This window comes from Heptranchias perlo, chromosome 2 (assembly GCF_035084215.1).
Source record: "Heptranchias perlo isolate sHepPer1 chromosome 2, sHepPer1.hap1, whole genome shotgun sequence".
Taxonomy (NCBI): Eukaryota; Metazoa; Chordata; class Chondrichthyes; order Hexanchiformes; family Hexanchidae; genus Heptranchias; species Heptranchias perlo.
In genome coordinates this window covers 132,642,818-132,664,466 of record NC_090326.1, presented here as the reverse complement: position 1 = coordinate 132,664,466, position 21,649 = coordinate 132,642,818, and the positions used below count along the sequence as shown (strand labels likewise).

Sequence of the window (21,649 nt, the reverse complement as noted above, 5' to 3'; positions counted from 1 at the left end):
AGAGCTGATGCAAAATTACTTTAGTAGGCCCCGGTATGCATTCAGACTTAAATAAAATAACTATGTCAAAGAATTGCTATGTTATATACAGGAACATCACCACTTCTTAACAAACTATTTAGAGTGACACATGACAAATTTTTAGCCTGTGTAGGAGAGAGAAACAAGAATCATAGAATGATAGAAAGGATACAGCACGAAAGGAGGCCATTTGGCCCATCGAGTCCGTGCCGTCTCAAAGCAAGAGCAATCCAGCTAGTCCTACTCCCCCGCCCTATCCCCATAGCCCTGCAAACCTTTCCCCTTCAAGTACTTATCCAGTTCCCTTTTAAAGCCACGATTAAATCTGCCTTCACCACCATCACCCCCACCCCAGGCAGTGCATTCCAGATCCTAACCACCTGCTGCGTAAAAATTTTTTCCTCATGTCACCTTTGGTTCTTTTGCCAATCACCTTAAATCTATGTCCTTTGGCTCTTGACCCTTCCGCCAATGGGAACAGTTTCTCTCTATCCTGTCTAGACCCTTCATGATTTTAAATACCCCTATCAAATCTCCCTCTCAACCTTCTCTGTTCCAAGGAGAACAACCCCAGCTTCTCCAGTCTATCCATGTAACTAAAGTCCTCATCCCTGGAATCATTCTAGTAAATCTTTTCTATACCATCTCTAAGGCTTAGACTGAGCTTAGAAAGTAAGTAAAAGAGTGAGTTAGAGGTTGCAATTGTATTTACATGCCAGGCTGTAGTCTGTCGGCCAAAATCTACTGAGCAAGCCCATTAAATAGTTTTCTACCCCCCCTGCCCAGCCTCTGAACTCTCCAGACACCCTAACTTGGCAACAACAACAAAAAACTGCCATATGCAAAATACATATAGAATCGCATTTGTTGTTTTGTCATTCTGACCTTCCCTAATATTGGGAGAAGGTATGTATAGGTCAGCAGTGTTAAAAGTGCATTTATATGTATACAAGTATAATCAACATTGTGGCTTAGATGCAAGTGCAATCAGCAGCAGCCATTTACTACCACTGGCGCTTTGCAATCAGAGGCAATCGGGGAAACTATGTCCCAGTGTCCCAGGGAGGGTTTTGGATGCCTCTGATGATGTTGGTGCTGGGCTGTTTATAGTAAAGGGTTGACTCTGATGTTATAGTTGAAGGTAACTGTGAGGTAATGGGGGCATGTGGTAGCTCTTTAATTAGCTTCTTAGCCTCATAGTAGATCTCATAAAAGGCCTTATTTTAATATCCTCTAACCTGCTCCAAAGTTTAAATAGAGGAAGATTAACTACCTAAATTACTTTTGATTTTATCTAAAATATTCTGCCTATTAATCAAACTCACCACCCCAGGTCCTCATTTGAGAACATCAATGTACTTAAAACCTCAGGTAACACACTGAAAAGTTTCATTAATTTAAATATTTGTGAATGTTATTGAGCAGGATATCGCTTCACTACCTTGTGATTGATCCAATATCCTGCTAAAACAGCAAAGATATCAGGAGTGGAGTTTTTAAAAATTTGTTCTCAGGATGTAGGCAACACTGGCAAGACCATAATTGTTGCCCATTCCTAGTTGTCCTGACAAGATCATGATGAGCCTTAGTTATTTTTTTACTATGAGTTGCTTGCTAGACCATTTTTGGACACTAAGGGAATCAAGGGATATGGGGATAGGGTGGGGACGTGGAGTTGAGTTAGAAGATCTGCCATGATCTTATTGAATGGCGGAGCAGCTCGACGGACCATATGGCCTACTCCTGCTCCTATTTCTTATGCTCAGGGGACATTAGCTGTAGTGTGGGACTTGACCCATGTGTAGGCTAGACCAGGTAGGAATAGCAGGTTCATTAGCGAACCACTTGGGTTTTTATGACAATCTAGCTCTCGTGGTCAGTTTTTCTGGTGCTAGTCCACAAATGACCAGGGTGCTGAAATTCTGCAAGTATTAATCCGATTTTCTGCCATAACGCCAGCAGAGACTGGCGGAGCTCCCAGGGAAACGGTGGAGATCAGGTCTCTGCCGTTTCCCTGAGAGCTGCAGCAGTCTTCCGCCGGAGTTACAGTAGGAGACCAGTAGGACCTCTGTGAAATGACAGGGCCAGGTGGGATGGTGAGAGCAGTACATTTGGACTCAGTGCCTCTGAGCAAGGGAGGGAATAATCAGTCTGGGTTCCTAATTCTGATTGCTATTCAGTGATTCCTTGCTAGATTTCACATTATTACAAAGACTGCACCAACAAGCTAATGATTATTTTTCAGTTACTATTAAAAACAGGAACTGAACAGCTATGTGAGCAGTTAGGCATATGAACATGTATACTCAGGGCTGCATTATCAAGATAAGTGTCAATGCAGGAAGTATAGGCGCTGCCGTTAGACTTTGAGAAACAGGAAAGAAACGCCTACCCTGTGGTTTTCTGTTATTTTGAAATAACCTACGAATATTAAGGGTTTTCTGAAATGGTAAAAAAAATGTTTTTCTGCAAACCAACAAAAATTTAGGCTATCAAAATTAATAAAGAAAGAGTTAGCAAAAACAATATTTCCTTGGCAAAATGAAGTATGATTTGACCAGGAGAACATAATTTTTTCTGTTTAGAGCATTACATTCGTTCCATTCTATACAAGGACCTATAAGGTCAGCTGTTAGGCATTCTGTTAGTTAGAAAGTGGGCAGCAGGTTCTTCGTGATAGCTCAGTGGGTAAATGTGCCATGTGGTGTGGGTACTTTGTGATGCAGACCAGGAGGATCCAAAATTTCATCCCTGGTCTGTGCTGAATGAACTAATCTGAGCTGGACATCATTGAAGTATTACAGTTGGCCTCACTGCCCCCAGGCATAGTCAAAACAACACTCAGACTACAAAGTTCGATTCCAAGTACGATTTTGAGCGGGTTGTCTGGAATAAAGATATAAAGGGAAGATTAGAAAATATTTCTTTACACACAGGGTGGTTAGAATGTGGAATTCTCCACAACGAGCCGTTGTTGAAGCAGAGCTCATAAGTTATTTTCAAAGGGAATTAGGCAGGTGCTTGAAGAAAAGGAAAATGGAGAGCAAGTAGGAGCGTGGGATTAGGCTAGGTGGTTCATGTGGAGAGAAACACCAGTGCAGATTTGGTAGGCTGAAGGTCTGTTGTTGTACTATAGCATTGTATGATTGTGGTCTGTGCTGAGTTAGCTGATCTCTTCTAGGGTAGCAGGTAGGGTACTACAATTTACCTCAGTGCCTTGGACTGGGGAAATCAGTTGGCTTTGCTGCTTTTGATGGCTTTCCAGTGACTGTACTGGGAAGTGCCGTGTATGAATGACAGAATTAGGTTCATTTCACCAAAACTGCATTTTTCCACTTCAGGAATATCACCAGCTTTCATCCGAACCCCTTTCCTTCCACTGCCAAAATCCATAACTAATCACCTTGAGAATTAATTTCATAACAGTCTTCTCATCGCACCCCCACCCTTTTCAATTTTCACAAACTCCAGTCAATCCAGAATGCTATTGCCCAAGTTCTCAATTGCATAAATCTCTACACACCCATCACCCCTGTCTTTACCTATCTCCACTGGCTGCCTGAACCCCAGCACATTGACTTAAAGGTCCTCATTTTCATATTTCTCTGACATCTTGTCACGCCCCATCTGAGCCATCTTATCCAGCTATATGTCCTATTCCACACCTCCAATCCTCCCATCCTGGATTACTACAAACATATAAAAATGACTGACTGAACAAGACCAGCTATTGCTTCGTACTGTATCGTACAGTCATAGTCCAACTGAGCATCATGATCTCCAATGCCCCCCACCCACCAACAGCCATGTAATTTCCTGGGAGAAGCAAAAAAAGATTTTTTAAAACCCTAGGCCAATTCAGGGAAAACAAATCTGGGAAATTCCTCTTCACCCCCAAAGGTGATGAAACATGAGTTCCCGGAGACCACAGTAGCCATCAGATACATCACCCAATACTCCACCTACATACCTTTTTGTGCGCTGTGATATTTGTCGAACTCCCCTTTGAATGCTTGCAGCAAATCCGCACTCTGCACAAACTGGTAACTTGTTCTAAAGGTCAATGATGTTCTGCAAAAAGAGAAACCTCCTGACATTTAACTTAGTTCTACGCTTATGTAACTTATACACATGTCCTCTGGTTCTCCCTAACATATCTAATTCAAATAGTCTATCCGTGTGCATATCTAGACCCTTCATTCAGATCTCCTTGAGGTCAATGCTTTTCTAGAGTAAAAAAGACCCAGCTCGCTAAGCCTATCATGGTAGCAAAGGGCTAGGTGTTGGTCTATGTGTGGGGTCTAAAAGTGGACACAGAATTCTTGATGAGTCCCAACCAAGGTCTTATACAAGGACAGTACAATGATTTTTGTTTTAAATTGGATCATCCTAGCAATAAATCCAATACTGTATTTGCTATAGGCTCGTGGCATTGGTTGTGAACCTTTACAGATTCATGTATATAACATCTAGGTCTCTGTTCCACTCAACAGACCTTAGTTTAGAACTCTACATGGTACACACATGGTTGTATTAGTCCTACCCATGTGCATAATGCTACATTTATTTATATTAAATGACATCTGGCAGACACAGTCCCGTTTCCCCATCACATCTAGATCTGATTGTAGATGTTTTTTCTCATTCAAGGTTCTAACACTTGTACAAATCTTTTTATCACCTGCAAACTTGCAGACAGTCTCCCCGGTGCCTTCATCCAGATCATCAGTAAAAATTGTGAAGCGCATCGGACCTAACACCGATCCCTGCGGACCCCACTAGTAACTGATCTCCGTGCAGAACCATTATCATTAATAACAACCTTCTGCTGATGCGAATGCAACCTTTTCCTTATCCACCCCAGGATTGCCCTCCAGTTCTAGCACAAAAAATATGGCCATAGGAACCTATGGGTATTAAAATGCTTTTGACTGTTTTGTGGCATTAACTTCTATTTAGTTTATGTGAATTTATGCACCCCAATTTCAGCTTCCTTCAATTTCATCATGCCTCAGTTAGATACTTAAGTCTCCCACTCCAGTTGTCACTGCCATTATTATCATTTGCATATCTTTGCATGCATATTAGCCACCTTTGTAAATGATATAATTCATCAGATACAAAATGTTAACTGAAAAGTTGACACGGAAGACTATGCTTTAGTAAAGTTAAACTGCAGTAATGAAATTTTAAAAATAGAAAGAGTCATCGTTTGCAACACAAGCAAGCTTTTTTCAAACCACGAAGATCAGCTAAAGCATGGACTGGTATCGTTGGAAAAGTGAGATATTCAGAAGTATGCAATAAGTATACAAATTATCAAAAAATATTAATGACATCAAAACTCATCAAAACACAACAGAAATTTGAAAATAACATGTAAGTATTATTGCTCAGCTCTACAGACTGAAGTGTGACAATGACACCACCTTCTGGTCTGAGGCTACTGAGCAGCCTGGTTAATCATAATAATTAACATGTCCCTTGCAGTTTTAAATATATAACATTTTTTTATTATTTATGGTTGTAAAGGACATGTTAATTGTTATTATATTTACCAAATTCCCAGAGCTGTCATTTTTGTCCTGTATCCAATCAGCAAGATTATATTTTTTGCCTCCAGAACATTGTCAGTATATACATCTGCCATTCTCCTTCCACTATCCAAATATTAATCCAGCAATGGTAGGTTGCATTTATATAGTGCCTTTAATATAAAAAAATTTCAAGGCACTTCACAATTGGAAACACATAGAGAACTGAGCCATGAAGGGAGAGATTAGGAGGGGCATAAGAATGCTTCAAAAGATCAGTTTTGAGAAGGTTTTTAAAGGTGAAGAGGGAAATTGAGAGAATCAAGCGTTTTGGGAAGGCGTTGCAGAGGGTAGGGCCGAAGCAGTTGAAGGCTGTGTCACCAATGGTGGGACGAAGGGAGAGGGCATACACAAAACCGACAAAACCAGAGATGATTGCAGAGATAGCCAGGGCAAGACCATGGAGGGATTTGAAGATGAGGATGAGGATTTTAAATTCAATGCAGTGGTGGAAAGACATTTAGTGTAGGTCAGTGAGGATGGGCGAGGAGGACATGGTATGGGACAGAATAAATGACTGAATCTTGGACAAGCTGGAATTTATAGAGGGTGGAAGAAGAGAGGCAGGCAAGGAGGGCATTGGAGTAATTGTTAGTAGTGACAAAAATGTGGATAGTTTCAGTAGAAGAGGAAATGAGATAGGTCCAGAGTTGGAAATAAATAGTCTTGGTGATGGATAGGATATGGCGTTCAAAGTTCATCTCTGGGTTAAATGGGATGCTAAGGTTTTGTATGATCTGGTCTAGCCTGAGTGAGTGGCCAGGGAGGGGGATGGAATTAGTGGCCAGGGAGTGAAGTTGATGTTGGGAGCTGAAAACGATAGCTTTTATATTCTCAATGTTCAACTGAAGGACTTGATGTTGGACGGTCAGTCTGATAAAACAGTGGTAGGGTACAGTAGCCTAATGGTTATGGTACTGTACTAGCAACGCACAGGCTGTGGGATCAAATCTCACCAAGGCAAGTTGTGAAATTGAATTTAACAAATCTGGTCATTTGTAGGTTAGCACCAGAAATGTAGCTAGAGCTGGGGAGAGGAAGCTTAAAGATTGCAATGTGTAGTTTGCAGGGTAGGATGCCAAAGATACATCCTTGGGGAAATCTGGGGATGATGGTGTGGAGAAGGGAAAAGAAGCCATTGGTGCAAATGTGCTGGGTGCATTTGGATAGGCAGGAGTGGAACAACTTAAGGGCTGGCCCATAGAGCTGCACAGTGTAAGAGAGGCAATGAAGAAGCAGAATGTAGTTGACCACATCAAACACTACAAAGAGGTCAAGGAGGACACGGAGGGATAATGCACTAGGGTCACAATCATTCGTGACTTTGGCCAGAGTCATCTTGGTGCTGCGAGGCGCAATAGATATACAAACCAGACTGGAGGGGTTTGAACAGGGAGTTTTGAAAGAGATGGGCATGGGTTGTGAAGTGATAACTTGTTCAAAGACCTTAGAGAGCAAAACGAGATTGGAGATAAAATGATAGATGAAGAAGATGGATGGGTAGGGGGCGATTTTTTTTGAGAGGGGGTGATGGTGTTGGCTTTGAAAGAGTGAGGGACGGTGCTTAAGGAAAGAGAGTCCTTAACAATGGCAGTATGGGGCTGGAGGGGAAGTTGAGTGATCAGGAGTTGAGTAGAGAAGGGTCCAAAGGAGCAGGAGGTGAGTCTCATGGAGTAGGTGAACTTGGAGAGCATGGGGGAAGATGGGAGAGAAATCCATCAGCCCTTTGCACTTGATATTGGGGGTGAGTGGAGGGGCAAGGGAAAGAAGTTTTGAGGAAGTAATTAGTTAGATAGTCATGGAGAAAAGGAGTCTTGGATTATTGTTGCCCTGTATGCAATAAATATACAAATTATCAAAAAGTATTAATGACATCAAAACTTTTGGGTTCCCTTTTGTGGCATCATTAAAAAACGGATGAAGTTTCACACTGGGTTAATGAGGGTAAAATTATTGAAGATTCCTGCTGCTATCCAGTGACTCCTACTGTGCATATGTCGATTTTGGGTGAAGACAGGATCAGGTTTTGTGAGGATTCCTTCGTGGTTGAATAGATTACTGACAATGACTGTCAAGGCTCAAAGATGAATAGTGGTCACTTGAACAAGGTGCTGGAAGGCAACTGGTATTGATGGAACTGTAGGAGAGGAGGAGAAAATTGTGAGAGGAAAAAAGAATCTGGAATCATAAATTTCATTGTTATTTGCAAGGCGACTGTAATAACATACGTAGTAACATCTCTCAAATCCTCCAACAATGTATTTTATGGGTTTTGTACTGCCAGTAAATAACCAAATTAATTTTGTTTTGATTTCGTCAGTAATTTTGGTGTGTTCATACCAGAACTTTGTGTATAAAATCTTTTAATATAAAGTACCTCATATCTTCACTGGAATCTTTTGGTCCAAGCAGGTTTTGAAAAATGAAGGAACATGAATAATACAGGTGACTCCCACATGGCTGATGGTCCTCAGCAGCCATTCACATGATCCAGAGACCGGGCAGACAATTAGACCAGTTCTGAGGAAGGGTCCAATACCCAAAATGTCAACTCGTGTTCTCTCAACAGATGCTGCCTGACTTGCTGACTGTTTCCAGAGTTTTCTGTTTTTGTTTCAGATTTCCAGTATTTTGCTTTTTTAAAAACTGTGTTATAGTCTATAACTCATACTCGGACTTGTTAAGCCTGTCAATCTTTTCAGCTGATAGGGGTTAGATGAAGTAGAGTGGGAGGAGGCTTGTGTGGAGTATAAACACCGGCATAGACCAGTTGGGCCAAATGGCCTGATTCTGTGCTGTAAATTTTATGTAATTTACAAATGATGTCATCTGAACCTTTTGACCATATTATTTATTGTATACATGCAGCTGAACTGGTGTTTTGAAATAGTCATCCAATACACTGATTACTGACTGTAGTTAATTTAGGATGTAGAGGATTCAATTGAGATAAGAGACACTGTCAGACATTTGTTTAAGAAGGGCGGCAGGGAAAAGCCTGGGAACTACAGACCGGTGAGCCTGACATCTGTAGAGGGTAAGTTGTTAGAGGGTATTCTGAGAGACAGGATCTACGGGCATTTGGAGAGGCAGGGACTGATTAGGAACAGTCAGCATGGTTTTGTGAGAGGAAAATCATGTCTCATGAATTTGATTGAGTTTTTTGAAGGGGTAACCAAGAAGATAGATGAGGGCTGTGTAGTAGACGTGGTCTACATGGACTTTAGCAAAGCCTTTGACAAGGTACCGCATGGTAGGTTGTTACATAAGGTTAAATCTCACGGGATCCAAGGTGAGGTAGCCAATTGGATACAAAATTGGCTTGACGACAGAAGACAGAGGGTGGTTGTAGAGGGTTGTTTTTCAGACTGGAGGCCTGTGACCAGCAGTGTGCCTCGGGGATCGGTGCTGGGTCCACTGTTATTTGTTATTTATATTAATGATTTGGATGAGAATTTAGGAGGAATGGTTAGTAAGTTTGCAGATGACACCAAGATTGGTGGCATTGTGGACAGTGAAGAAGGTTATCTAGGATTGCAACGGGATCTTGATAAATTGGGCCAGTGGGCCGATGAATGGCAGATGGAGTTTAATTTAGATAAATGTGAGGTGATGCATTTTGGTAGATCGAATCGGACCAGGACCTACTCCGTTAATGGTAGGGCGTTGGGGAGCGTTATAGAACAAAGAGATCTAGGAGTACAGGTTCATAACTCCTTGAAAGTGGAGTCACAGGTGGATAGGGTGGTGAAGAAGGCATTCAGCATGCTTGGTTTCATTGGTCAGAACATTGAATACAGGAGTTGGGATGTCTTGTTGAAGTTGTACAAGACATTAGTAAGGCCACACTTGGAATACTGTGTACAGTTCTGGTCACCCTATTATAGAAAGGATATTATTAAACTAGAAAGAGTGCAGAAAAGATTTACTAGGATGCTACCGGGACTTGATGGTTTGATTTATAGGGAGAGGTTAGATAGACTGGGACTTTTTTGCCTGGAGAGTAGGAGGTTAAGGGGTGATCTTATAGAAGTCTATAAAATAATGAGGGGCATAGAAAAGGTAGATAGTCAAAATCTTTTCCCAAAGGTAGGGGAGTCTATAACGAGGGGACATAGATTTAAGGTGAGAGGGGAGAGATACAAAAGGGTCCAGAGGGGCAATTTTTTCACTCAAAGGGTGGTGAGTGTCTGGAACGAGCTGCCAGAGGCAGTAGTAGAGGCGGGTACAATTTTGTCTTTTAAAAAGCATTTGGACAGTTACATGGGTAAGATGGGTATCGAGGGATATGGGCCAAGTGCAGGAAATTGGGACTAGCTTAGTGGTATAAACTGGGCGACATGGACATGTTGGGCCGAAGGGCCTGTTTCCATGTTGTAAACTTCTATGACTCTATGACTCTACTATACAAATAAGCCCTGGCTTCTTGTGGATTCCTTTTGGATGCTCATTGGCTGCCTAATTATGCATGAAAGTAGTACTCAGTCAGGAACTGGAATGCTCCTCTTACACAAGAGTATGAAACAGTTTGGAAAATTGTGAGAGACTATTTAAAGACTCTAATCACTCAACATACTCTATTCATATGTTAACATAAACATTTCTGCATGGCTGTTGAATTTAGAATCATGAGATCAAGTCCAATTAGGAGAGCTTTTATTGAAGTCTGCTTTTTCTTTTCCTTTTCCTTTTTTCCCCCTCCAATTTTCTCCATAACTTCTCCTTTCCTGTAGGCAGCAACACAAACTGGATTGCTTGTCTACAGGTGACAGTGGCCCTCCAGTGCTTTGCATGAATAGGCTTTCTTCAGGTGTGAATTTGGACAGAAAATGTGATCAGCTACTCAATTGTTGAGAGCACCAAAGCTGAGCCCAATCCAGACTTCATCCAACATCTGACGAAGGAGATAATCTCCGAAAGCTTGTGATTTTAAAATAAAATTGTTGGACTATAACCTGGTGCTGTAAGATTCCTTACATTTGTCCACCCCAGTCCATCACCGGCATCTCCACATCATAACATCTACTCTCACACACTTCCGAGGCAAATTGTAGCACTCTGTCGTTACTGTCTTTTAAAAATATCTTCAGCCTGTGCTGGCATCCCAGTAAATTTTTCATGTTGACTTATTGACATCATAGCCCTAAAATGGCAAGACTTACAGAACGCAGATTGGAGAATCAATGACTAGAAAATCAGGAGTGCCATTAATTGGGCATGCTTATCTCTGTGTCCGATTCTCCAACCTGTATTCCCATTAAGTGGGACTCAACGCTAGGAGTGGAATCTTACAAATTTAGGGTTCGCGTGTCAAGGAATTTGTGAGAAATGAGAAAAGAATTCCTGAAGCTTACAATATACAACAAAGAGATCCATATCAAGTGATTGACGTAAATGGCCTGCAGAAGATGCACCAGTAATTTGGAGTTTTGCCATCACTACATTTGAGAACTAATTAATGCGTGTATGATTATAGGAGGGTGTGTGTGTGTGTTTGAAGCTCAGTGATCCTTGTCTAAAATATGTTAGTTTAATCTCTTGTTTTCCCTATCAGAGAAATCAAAAAGTCTGTAATGAGTCAGAAACAAGGGAAAACTGTTGTTTCTTTATTCATACAAGCAATGGCATTAGGAAATGTTCATATCTATAATCCATTAATTCCAATCTTTAGTTAAAGTCACATTATTTTTTAATTCTCTATTACATTATAAAAGAATAAGATTATCATTTAGCCTTTTCCTCTGCATTAAGACCATCAAAATATAGTTTATTTATGACTTTTTAAAATTACCTTCACTATCTAACCTCTTTATTTGGATAGGATATTGATGGGTACACCAAGAAACAGTGTCAGCTAAGTGAAAGCCATCTGCCTGTTTACAGATTTCACGTTTATCCCTTGAGAAAAAAAAAGAAAAATGAGTGGATGGACTCATGGAATGGATGGACTATAGACATGAACATTTACTACCTTATATACATGTGTACCAACTCTATGATGAGTTAATATAATGTTGTTTAGGTTTTGCAGCAATAATTATTTCACACATAATTGTCCTGCAAATTCTGGATTAGTACAAGTATAAGACAGCTCAAAGCAAATGTTCTTCTTTCATCCTCTAAAAGCAGATAACAGCATAGAAATACCAACTGACTATATACACAGAAAATTAACTTGTTGGCTTTATAGGGATAATTTTTCAAATAATGGATTGAAATTCATGTGCATTGAATGTCCAAATTTCCACTGCAAGCAGGCGAGGCTCCCTGCTAAGAGTGCAAAGTTTGAAAAGTACTCCTTATATGTGTCAGCTTGACCAGCCTGGGTACAATTAAGCTACCTTTATGGCCTCATCCCTGCTGCCTGAGCTGAGATCTGCTAATTCTTCACAGGCTAGAGATTGAATTTGACACCTTCCTGATTTGTATAGTTCAATACCACAATTCAAGGTGTTTTTACTCACTGAGTCACTGTGGGAGTCTGTAACTGGTTTCTATTATTTATATATATCCCCAAATAAACAAAGCAGTCATTTCTGTTGACAAAACTGAGGGACTAGTTCATCAGCTCATTTTCAAACTTTGTTGTCAAATTCTTTGATCAGCCAATTAAATATTGTAGTCTACCATCTTATAATACATTCCAGCGAATTAGACATTGGAACCAAAACTAGTCAACAACAAGTTTACCAATGAAACAACCTTGATGCAGATTGGTGAGAGGGTGGGGTTGTTCAGCCAACACAATATTTGTTTTTTAATTTGCAGTTCTACGTCAATGTTACAATTTCATATCTAAAAGAACTAAGTGTGTTCCTGTAACTCATGTCACAATCAGCACGCAGCCCTTTTTTTCCCTCCCTTTTTACACCAGCTTTTTCCCTTCTCTTCTGAAGATGTTTATTCCTTGCTGAGATACAGTTCCATGGCAATGGTTGCCTTCTGATAATTTAGCCCAGTGTCCATTCTTTATGTGGTGAATGTCCACAGTCTATTCCACTCTTGGGATATCACAGCTGATCGATATCCTGTATTCATCCAGTGTTAACACACATGTACTTTCAGAAGTGGAGTCCAGGGCCAATTTTTGGCTCCCCATCCCAGGAGTGATGAGGTCAATTGCAGCACCTCGACAGTTTTCCCAGTTGAGATCAGCTAACACAGACTAGGGATATTGCTGGTCTTATGGGTCAGTTATCCACTGCCTTGATTACTTGAGTAATTGAGGAGCTCATAAACCTTTTCCAGTGAACCATTAAAAGGGCACTAGACAATCCTTGCAAAACCTTATGCTATAGTAGAAGCAAGACTGCTGCAAAGCAAGAACTTTGCAACAGCCAATATGGTGGAATTTTCAGCAGAGTTTTCAGAACAGTCTATTCTTATGTTTAACTTAGCCTCTTGATACTCAATGATGTGGCACAACATCCTTTTAAATAAAGCTGCAATGTTCATTTCCTTAGGTTTCAAAATAAAGCTTCAAAGGAGAAAGGCTAGATGAATACTTTCTGAATAAAGTAGTTCTCCATCCCTCCTTAATGAAACAAAAAAAATCTTACCTTTTAGGAACTATTAGGGTAAATTCACTGATCCCGTGTTCATGCTCCAAGTGGGGATACATGCATGGGAGAATTGGTGCTGCACTGCTGTAGTCCTATCTCTGACTTTTACTTCATTCAAGCACCGCTCCTCAGAATCGGTGAATTTACCCTATCGATCTTTATTCTATTTTGACCTCATGAAACCTACATTTTATGTTTCTGCTGTTTCTTCGTAGGGTAAGGGAACAGCATGCATATATGTTGAAGCAGCTCTAATGATTTTAATTAGAGCCAGTGCTTTACATTAGCATGTAGTTGATCCCGAGCTGCATGACTCTCAAAAAGCACAGGTCTGGCAGTACCCATCCTATGGTGATTCTTCTCCTGTTTGGCAATTTTAGACCAACCACCAGACTGATCCAAATGATCAGCTCCAATTAAAATGAATGAAACTGTAACTTTTGTCACTGAGGTTGCTCAGGAGGGGAGCAAAGACCAGAACAGGCCAGTCTCATGATACTGAAAATTGACTCCAAAAAGAATGATTTTTCCATAAGGATAGATAGTGTGATGATCTTTTTTCTCTAAAAAAAGAAATTTTAATTTACCAGTTTTCTCCCCCCATCTTCTTAATGTGCAGAATCATGCTGGTATAAAGTTCCATGGGTGCTGTTAGCCCTTCTGTACCATACCTGAAAAGTCATTCTTGATGTCTGAGGCCAGACAGTGAGTGTTAGCAGGATTTTTGACCTGTGGGCATCAGAACCCAGTTGGATCCTATCCCCACCCTACAGTTACACATCACAAGATAGACATGGAAGTTGAGTGATTTCCACCCGGGCATATTGAGATCAATTGTAGTCCCCATTGCTGTCCTAGATAAGATCAGTTAACTTAACACTGAGCAGGTATCAAACCTGGGACCTTCCTAGTCCATATGGCTAAGTATCACACTACTTAGTGCAATTACCCACCAAGTCATTGGGAAATTTCCAGCTTTTCATTCTCTGTTAAGACACAGGACGGCTTGTGCTCATGCCACAGAGTCCTTGTTTATGCAAAAGGGGACATGATCAAATAAATTAATTGTTACTACTCATTTATCTCTGTAATTACTAAATCCAAATGAGCATTGTTTAAACTCTGTTAGATTAATAATTGTGGAGAAACACCTCGTATACATGCCCACACCCACGTATATTCTATACAGGCAACGTGAGGATAGGCTTTCCAGTTTCAAGTACAGGACTACATGTTGACTATCTCTAGGTCTCAACTGTAGTATTATGTTATTGTTGTTTTAGGATGCCTTTAAAATATTAGAAATTGCTGCTGAAGAATTTAGCTGGCACCAAATTTCCATTGGGTTTCCTGCAAACTCCCAGCATAACTCTGGTGGGAATCCACCAAAATCCAAAATGGCAAGGACCCATTGCACTTGAACCCTGATGATTCTGGGATACTCAGTTGGCTTTGTAAGGGGTAAAACCACTGCCCATCCCACCTCGGGTGGGGGGCACCATGGGGTCTCCGGTGACAGGCACGGGAGATGTTCCCATAGTGTTGTGGACGCTCATTAGCCCCCATGTAAATGTAGTGTCCACCACTGATCCCACAAACTCTGTCGGGGTCAGAGCTGGAGGGCCCATGAATTTGTGTTTTGATAAAAATGGCGTGCAAAGTGCAGACTTCCTCAGGATATCACATTGAGCTGTTAAGTTTGAAAGGGTGTTGCGGAATTGCAGTACTGATTGTAGTAATGATAGTCCTGTTTATATAATACCCAGATCCCAAGACATGCACGTTGAGTTAAAACCGACAAGCAGATCTTTGGAATGAAGGGAGAGGAGGGGACATTGGAGCCTCAACTAGTCAGGAAAAAGTGTACGGCTTACTATTGACAAACTGTTCATGTAGATACTGTAATGTCATGAAAATTACCCTCACTCAGACATACCCCTCACTTCAGTGTCAGTTGGTTGCTCCCTGCCACATTACATGTTGTTGACCGGAAGTCACCGGTTAACGGTTTTAGCTTAGTACACAGAGGAAGAGTCAATTCTCTCTTAATTCTCAATTCGCTTTATTAACGTTATTAGATTATGTACATACCGCTTATACGTCTAGTTAGATATAGGCATGTAGTTTACAGCAGGTTATACAGGTTTATACTCAAACTAGGATTTAAACGCACACCCACTAGGTTTTCTGACGACACTCCCAGAGTGGTCCCAGAATAGAAAGGATATTATATTACCCGGAAAAGAGAGACGCTGCTGGCCAGGCAATTCTCCCTCTTACTCCCGACGTCGTCTCCACGTCCTCGACGCAGTCTTTATGTCCCGGACGCAAGGTTCCCACTTCCACGAGGGTTAGTTTCCAGAGTCTCCCAGAGCCTCCTTCACAAACAAAGACACACCAACAAAAACACACACACACACTCTCTCTCTCTTGCTCACAAACAAACAAAGACACACACACTCCAAGCCAGCAACTCCTCAGTTTTTATTCCCCAAGTCTGTCTTTTCGAACGATGCTTTCTTCTCCGGTTGGCTCAGAGTTGCTGGAGTGACCGATGTCATCCCCTGATTGGCTCTGTTCCAAGGGCTCAGGTAGCACACCGTCCCTTTGTCTCTCTAAGAAGCGGAACGAATTCAAACCGGTTCTGGCCAGTTCAGACCAGTGACTGAACTCCAGGTCACCTCAGTTCAAAAGGTCAGTGTCTTTGTTAGCACTTTGAATCCAGCTCAGCAGTCTTCTGCAGCCTCTGGCCAACAATGTCAAGAAACCTAATTCTGTGAGTTAGGAAATCAATCGTAAAAATTAGAAAAAAAGAAAAAAAATCCTGAATCCTCTCTGAGATGTACATTGGATAGCCACTGTATGTTTTTTTGATGACTTAAAAAATAACGCAACAAAAGTATTCCTACAGTGGAGCTTTGGTTCCCTGTTTGTGGGTTGCATATTAAGTAGGCACTATATTCCTCAATGGCTTCCATAAAATCATATGTCAGCACCCATCAATCATTTTGCACACCTTCATTTGGAAAGGAAATGCTTACAAGGCACTACCACTTTTTGAAAGGAGAGAACTGGGTAAGGCAGGTTCAATGATTGTACTCACAATAGACATACATGTGATGAATTTTACAGAGTCCTTTAATGTAGGTTTCTTAAATTATGAAGGATTTGATAATGTGAACAGAGAAAGACTATTCCTCTGGTTGGGGAGTCGGTGACAAGGGGTCATCGATTTAAAATTATTACTAAGAGAGTGAGAAAAGAGGTTAGAAGGAATTTCTTTTCACTGAGGGTTAGGGTTAGAGAAGGCAATCAGAGGTGTATACCCTGGCTATTTCATATTCTTCTAAGCTGGGGTAACTGAGATCATATAGAATGGCTTCACCATTGGTCTAGCTGAGTTCAGCCAACTCAGCACAGACCAGGAATTGAAACTGGGACCTTTCTGGTCTTTTTGGCTCAATACCACACCATATTTGCCATCAGAAGGAATTTCAAATTACTCTCTTAAAGTAACATGGCTACTGTTGTAAAACAAAAACAGAAGATCACATTTGTACAGATGTTGAAGAATTAACATATCAGCTCTATACAGGTATTTTCTTTAATAATGGACCATTTTAATACATTTCTTGTTTCCACAGTTGTAGGTGCCTCAGGCACTTTGTTCAAATGCTGCTTCTTGCCTTGTAATGACCAGGCTATTTGCCAGTATGAGTCTACTTTATTCAAGCTGTTTTTAGTAAATAGCTTAGTGTCACATAAGCTGCAAAGTAAATATGGACACAAATCTTCAAATCACTTGTGCTTATTCATTTAGTGCAGCTCTTTTTCTCTGTAGGACTTTCATGAGATCTGACATAAGGTCTGGCTTGTCCGAGGATCCATCTCCTCCAGGTCTAGAATTGGAGGTCAGTGAGCTATTCTCACTCCTCTTTGGCACGACTGGCCTTTTCACAGCACTGATGGTTGGATTAGAAGGAGGTGGTGGAGGAGGAGGTGGCGGTGGTGGTCCTCCCGAATTGCTGTTGGAACAAGGAGGAGGAGGCGGCAGAAAATCAGGAGGTGGTTCTGCAAGATACTCTGGATCCGGAGGAGGTGGAGGTAAATCCGCAAAGGAAACATTTGGTTTTGGTTGATTACTGGCGCCTGAATTTTTCCGTTTGATTAAGGTAGGAGGTGGTGCTGCAGAAGGTGCAGCAGATGGAAAATGTCGGGTAGGCGGTGGAGGAGGTCCTGAAGAGAGCTTTGGCATGGATGGCTCTGCTGGAATTGGAGGAGGTTGAAAAGGTGGAGGGGGAGGTTCAAAGGAGGGAGGGGGAGGTGGCAGCTCCTCGTCTTCGAAATGCATGGTTCCTTGATATGCAAATTGAGCAGGTGGTGGTGGGAGAGTGGTATCAGTATCATATGTTGTCTTCCCCTTAGAATTGAAAATAAATATTATTATGTAAAGTGAACATTCATATAGCAAACATTGAACCTTATAACAAAATAATTTTATTATTCAACATTCCAGCTACTGGCCATATTTTCCTGGTTTAGTTAACCAGGCGTCTCAATTTCCCACATCTCAGTGTATTACATTCTGGGACTAGGTTTGTTATCTGGATTAGAGATGGTAGCTTCCTACAGAGAGCACTGTCTCCTACAGTGGCGTTTTAAACAACTCATTAAAAAGAGGGAGTCTCATGGCAATATAACAAAGTGATGGATTCTATTTCAATTCCCTGCTCAGCTGAGTTCCTGAGCACTCGTGTACATAGAGCTGGGAGCAGCTTTAGGGTTTACTGAGGAGCAGGATGCATGCCCCATCCTCTCAGGCACAGGATAGACATGGTCCAGGACAACCCTAAACATTCACTCCCTTCACCACCGACGCACTGTGGCTGCAGTGTGCACCATCCACAGGATGCACTGCAGCAACTCGCCAAGGCTTCTTCGACAGCACCTCCCAAACCCGCGACCTCTACCACCTAGAAGGACAAGAGCAGCAGGCACATGGGAACAACACCACCTGCACGTTCCCCTCCAAGTCACACACCATCCCGACTTGGAAATATATCGCCGTTCCTTCATTGTCGCTGGGTCAAAATCCTGAAACTCCCTTCCTGACAGCACTGCGGGAGAACCGTCACCACACGGACTGCAGCGGTTCAAGAAGGCGGCTCACCACCACCTTCTCGAGGGCAATTAGGGATGGGCAATAAATGCTGGCCTCGCCAGCGATGCCCACATCCCGTGAACGAATAAAAAAAAACAGCAAGAGAAAATCTGAGGAGAACAAGAAGAATATATTGTTGTCAGAGTATATACTCTTATAAAAAAGGAGTAAGATCACATCATTTAAAAATTTTTTGTAATAATTCTGTGAGGTTGTTAAATCCCTTCATTTTCATCACTTTTGCCTTGGTCTCTCCAGACCCCGCACTACCTATGGTTGACCTATCAGAGCAGCATGGCTGGGAGTGAGACAAAACTGTAAGGGAAAACTGAACTTATCCTGCCCACTTCCCCTCAGTGCCTTGACAGTACATTAGTGATCTGATACCCTGTGCCATTACTATCAGAATAACCTTTAAAAATGAAATGGTTCTTAAGAGTTCTCATATTACTTCAGGAGGACATAAGCAGACTGGTGAAATGGGCAGACACATGGTAGATGAAATTCAATGCAGTGAAGTGTGAAGTGATACATTTTGGTAGGAAGAATGATGCGAGGCAATATAAACTAAATATTACAATTTTAAAGGGGGTGCAGGAACAGAGAGATCTGGGGGTTCACATTCACAAATCTTTGAAAGTGGCAGAACAAGTTGATAAAGCTGTTAAAAAAGCATATATGATCCATGGCTTTATAAATAGAGTACAAAAGCAAGGAAGTTATGCTAAACCTTTATAAATTACTGGTTAGGCCACAGCTAGAGTATTGTGTCCAATTCTGGATACCACACTTTAGGAAGGATGTCAAGGCCTTAGAGAGGGTATAGAGGAGATTTACTAGAATGACAGCAGGGAAGAGGGACTATTCCACAGTTATGTGGAGAGACTAGAAAAGCTGAGATCGTTCTCCTTAGAACAGGGAAAGTTAAGGGGCGATTTAATAGAGGTGTTCAAAATTCTGAGGGGTTTTGATAGAGTAAATAAGGAGAAACTGTTTCCACTGGTGGGTTGATAACCAGAGGACACAGATTTAAGATAATTGACAAAGGAACCGAAAGAGAGACGAGGATAATTTTTTTCACGCAGTGGGTTGTCATGATCTGGAATGCACTGCCTGAAAGGGTGGTGGAAGCAGATTCAGTAGTAACTTTCAAAATGGAATTGGATAAATACTTGAAAAGGTAAAATTTGCAGGGCTATGGGGAAAGAGCAGGGGAGTGGGACTAATTGGATAGCTCTTTCAAAGAGGCACAATGGACCGAATGGCCTCCTCCTGTGCTATAGGATTCTATGATTCAAAGAGTTGTTCCTGCTCCCGATTTTGTCTGCTGGTCATCCTACAGCAAATGATCCAACTGTGTGATTACTTGTGTTGTGATGTGGCTTTATATAAAATAGATCTTCTCTGACATTTGCAAGTATATGTAGAAGAGACTACAGATGTAGGTCTGGGGTAGTGATGAGTGTCATTGCTCTGCATTTGTCACTGTCTCATGAACTCATCTTCATCATGCAACACTATAGGACCCCCCACCCCCCCAACAAAAGGAATTTCCTTAACACCGGTGCGATTCATCTGGTGCAATTTAAATGACACCAGAAACCAAGATTAGTGAAGGGAAAGAAACACCCAAAATGCAGAAATGGCAGTCTATTCCACAAATCCAACTAATGTTTGGAACAAAATCAGCAAAATGTAATTCCAAACACAAAAAAACCCACTTTTAACAGCAACTGAAATGATAATATCCCTTTATGAAGCATACTTGTGAGGGCCAAGTCCCAACACTCCCGGTGTGCTTATTTAATATATGTGAGGTGCATACTGTGGGCGGAGCCTCAACTGAAGTTGTGAAATTTAGCATAGGAGCTCATTTTAAAGAAGCTCACCCATGTCTCATTATTTCCCCAAAATCATGCACCATAAAATATGACCTCATGCACTTCATTTTACATACCAGGCCTACCAGTAGTGAAACTGGGCTCGATTTTAGCACCCGCTATCGGGTGCGTTCTCGGCGGGGGGGCCCCGAAAATCGCGAGATCCATGAGCGGGACCAGATCGCGCCTTGATCCCGCCCACTTCCGGGTTCCCCACTGACGCACCGGCATGCGCGCGCAGCCCCCGCTGGTGGGAATCCCACAGGCAATTAAAGCCAGCGGGATGCCACTTGACAATATTTAGTTTGGTATTTCAGGTCATTAACTGACCTGATTAAGGGACTGTGTGTGATTTTTGATCAACATGGGACTGTTTCCCACACTGGGGGAAACACTCCCAGCTCGAATGGACGTGTTGCAGCTGTCAGCCTGTGGCAGCTGCAAAGGTCCATTTGACAGGTTGGGGGGGGAGACCCTCACCCATTGCAGGAGGCCACTCTGTCACTTGGGACAAAGTTTGGCCTCCACCACCCTCCTCCTGACGGTCAAAGTCACCAACCTGCACACTTACCCCGGGGTCCGGAGACATGTACCTACCTTGCGGACCCCCTCAGATGGGGGCTGCCGTAGCTGCAGTCATGACCTCCTCGGAGGGCGAACAGCATCACCAGCCTCACCAGCCTCGCCACCCACGCCGTCCACCTCTGACGCGTGGAGCTCCACAACAGAGTGCTGTGACACATCCACCTGTACAGCAGGAGGGAGGGCTACCGCAGAGAGAGATGCGTCGCAGAGGGCACTACCCTTGCCACAGGTTCCACAGACCGAGGCTCAGCCTCCTGGACCTCTCTGAGCAGCAGTGCACACGGAGGCTCAGAGTCACTCGACATGTAGCTGTGGACATCTGCAGCCTCTTTCATGCCGAGCTGCTCCTGGCTGGCCCGTGCACCATCTTCCTACCTGTCACTGTCAAAGTCACCACTGCCCTCCCGAACTTCTCCTCCACAGCCTTCCAGGGTGCAACCGGGTACACCGCCGATGTCTCTCAGACGCCTGCGCAGAAGAGCCCTGCAAATACACCTACACCCACTCTGCAGTGACACAATGGGTGGCATCAGTGGTGGGTCCTCATAGTGATACCCAGGAGCGGGCATTATTGCACAAACTGGACAGGATTTGCGAAGACATGGCAGCAGTGGTGCCAATATAATGTGTGATGTGAGTTGTTCTGAAATTCAATATAAGTAACAACCATGACAAACCCTCAAACACCCTTGTGCATCCCTTTCATGCTCACGACACGTTTGCCTTACGCTGCCTACTGCACATATGTGATGCATGCCCTGTGGCTGCAGCACAGGTGGTGGCAGGTTGAGTGAGGCAGGCCGTGAGAGAGATGCACGAGAGGGTGAGTATGGGATAGAGCCATGA

The 21,649-nt window shown here is 42.4% G+C and overlaps 1 protein-coding gene across 3 annotated transcripts in view; it reads right to left on the bottom strand.

Moving 5' to 3' along the window:
- Positions 1 to 16,762: 16,762 nt before the first annotated feature.
- apbb1ip (amyloid beta (A4) precursor protein-binding, family B, member 1 interacting protein) overlaps positions 16,763 to 21,649 on the bottom strand; it is a 147,551-nt gene continuing 142,664 nt past the window's right edge. For all 3 annotated transcript variants that reach the window (XM_068007139.1, XM_068007141.1, XM_068007140.1), the window contains one exon: positions 16,763 to 17,597. In XM_068007139.1, coding sequence (XP_067863240.1) covers positions 16,986 to 17,597 — 612 coding nt within the window. In that variant the 3' untranslated portion in view covers positions 16,763 to 16,985. The remainder of the gene's footprint in view (positions 17,598 to 21,649) is intronic.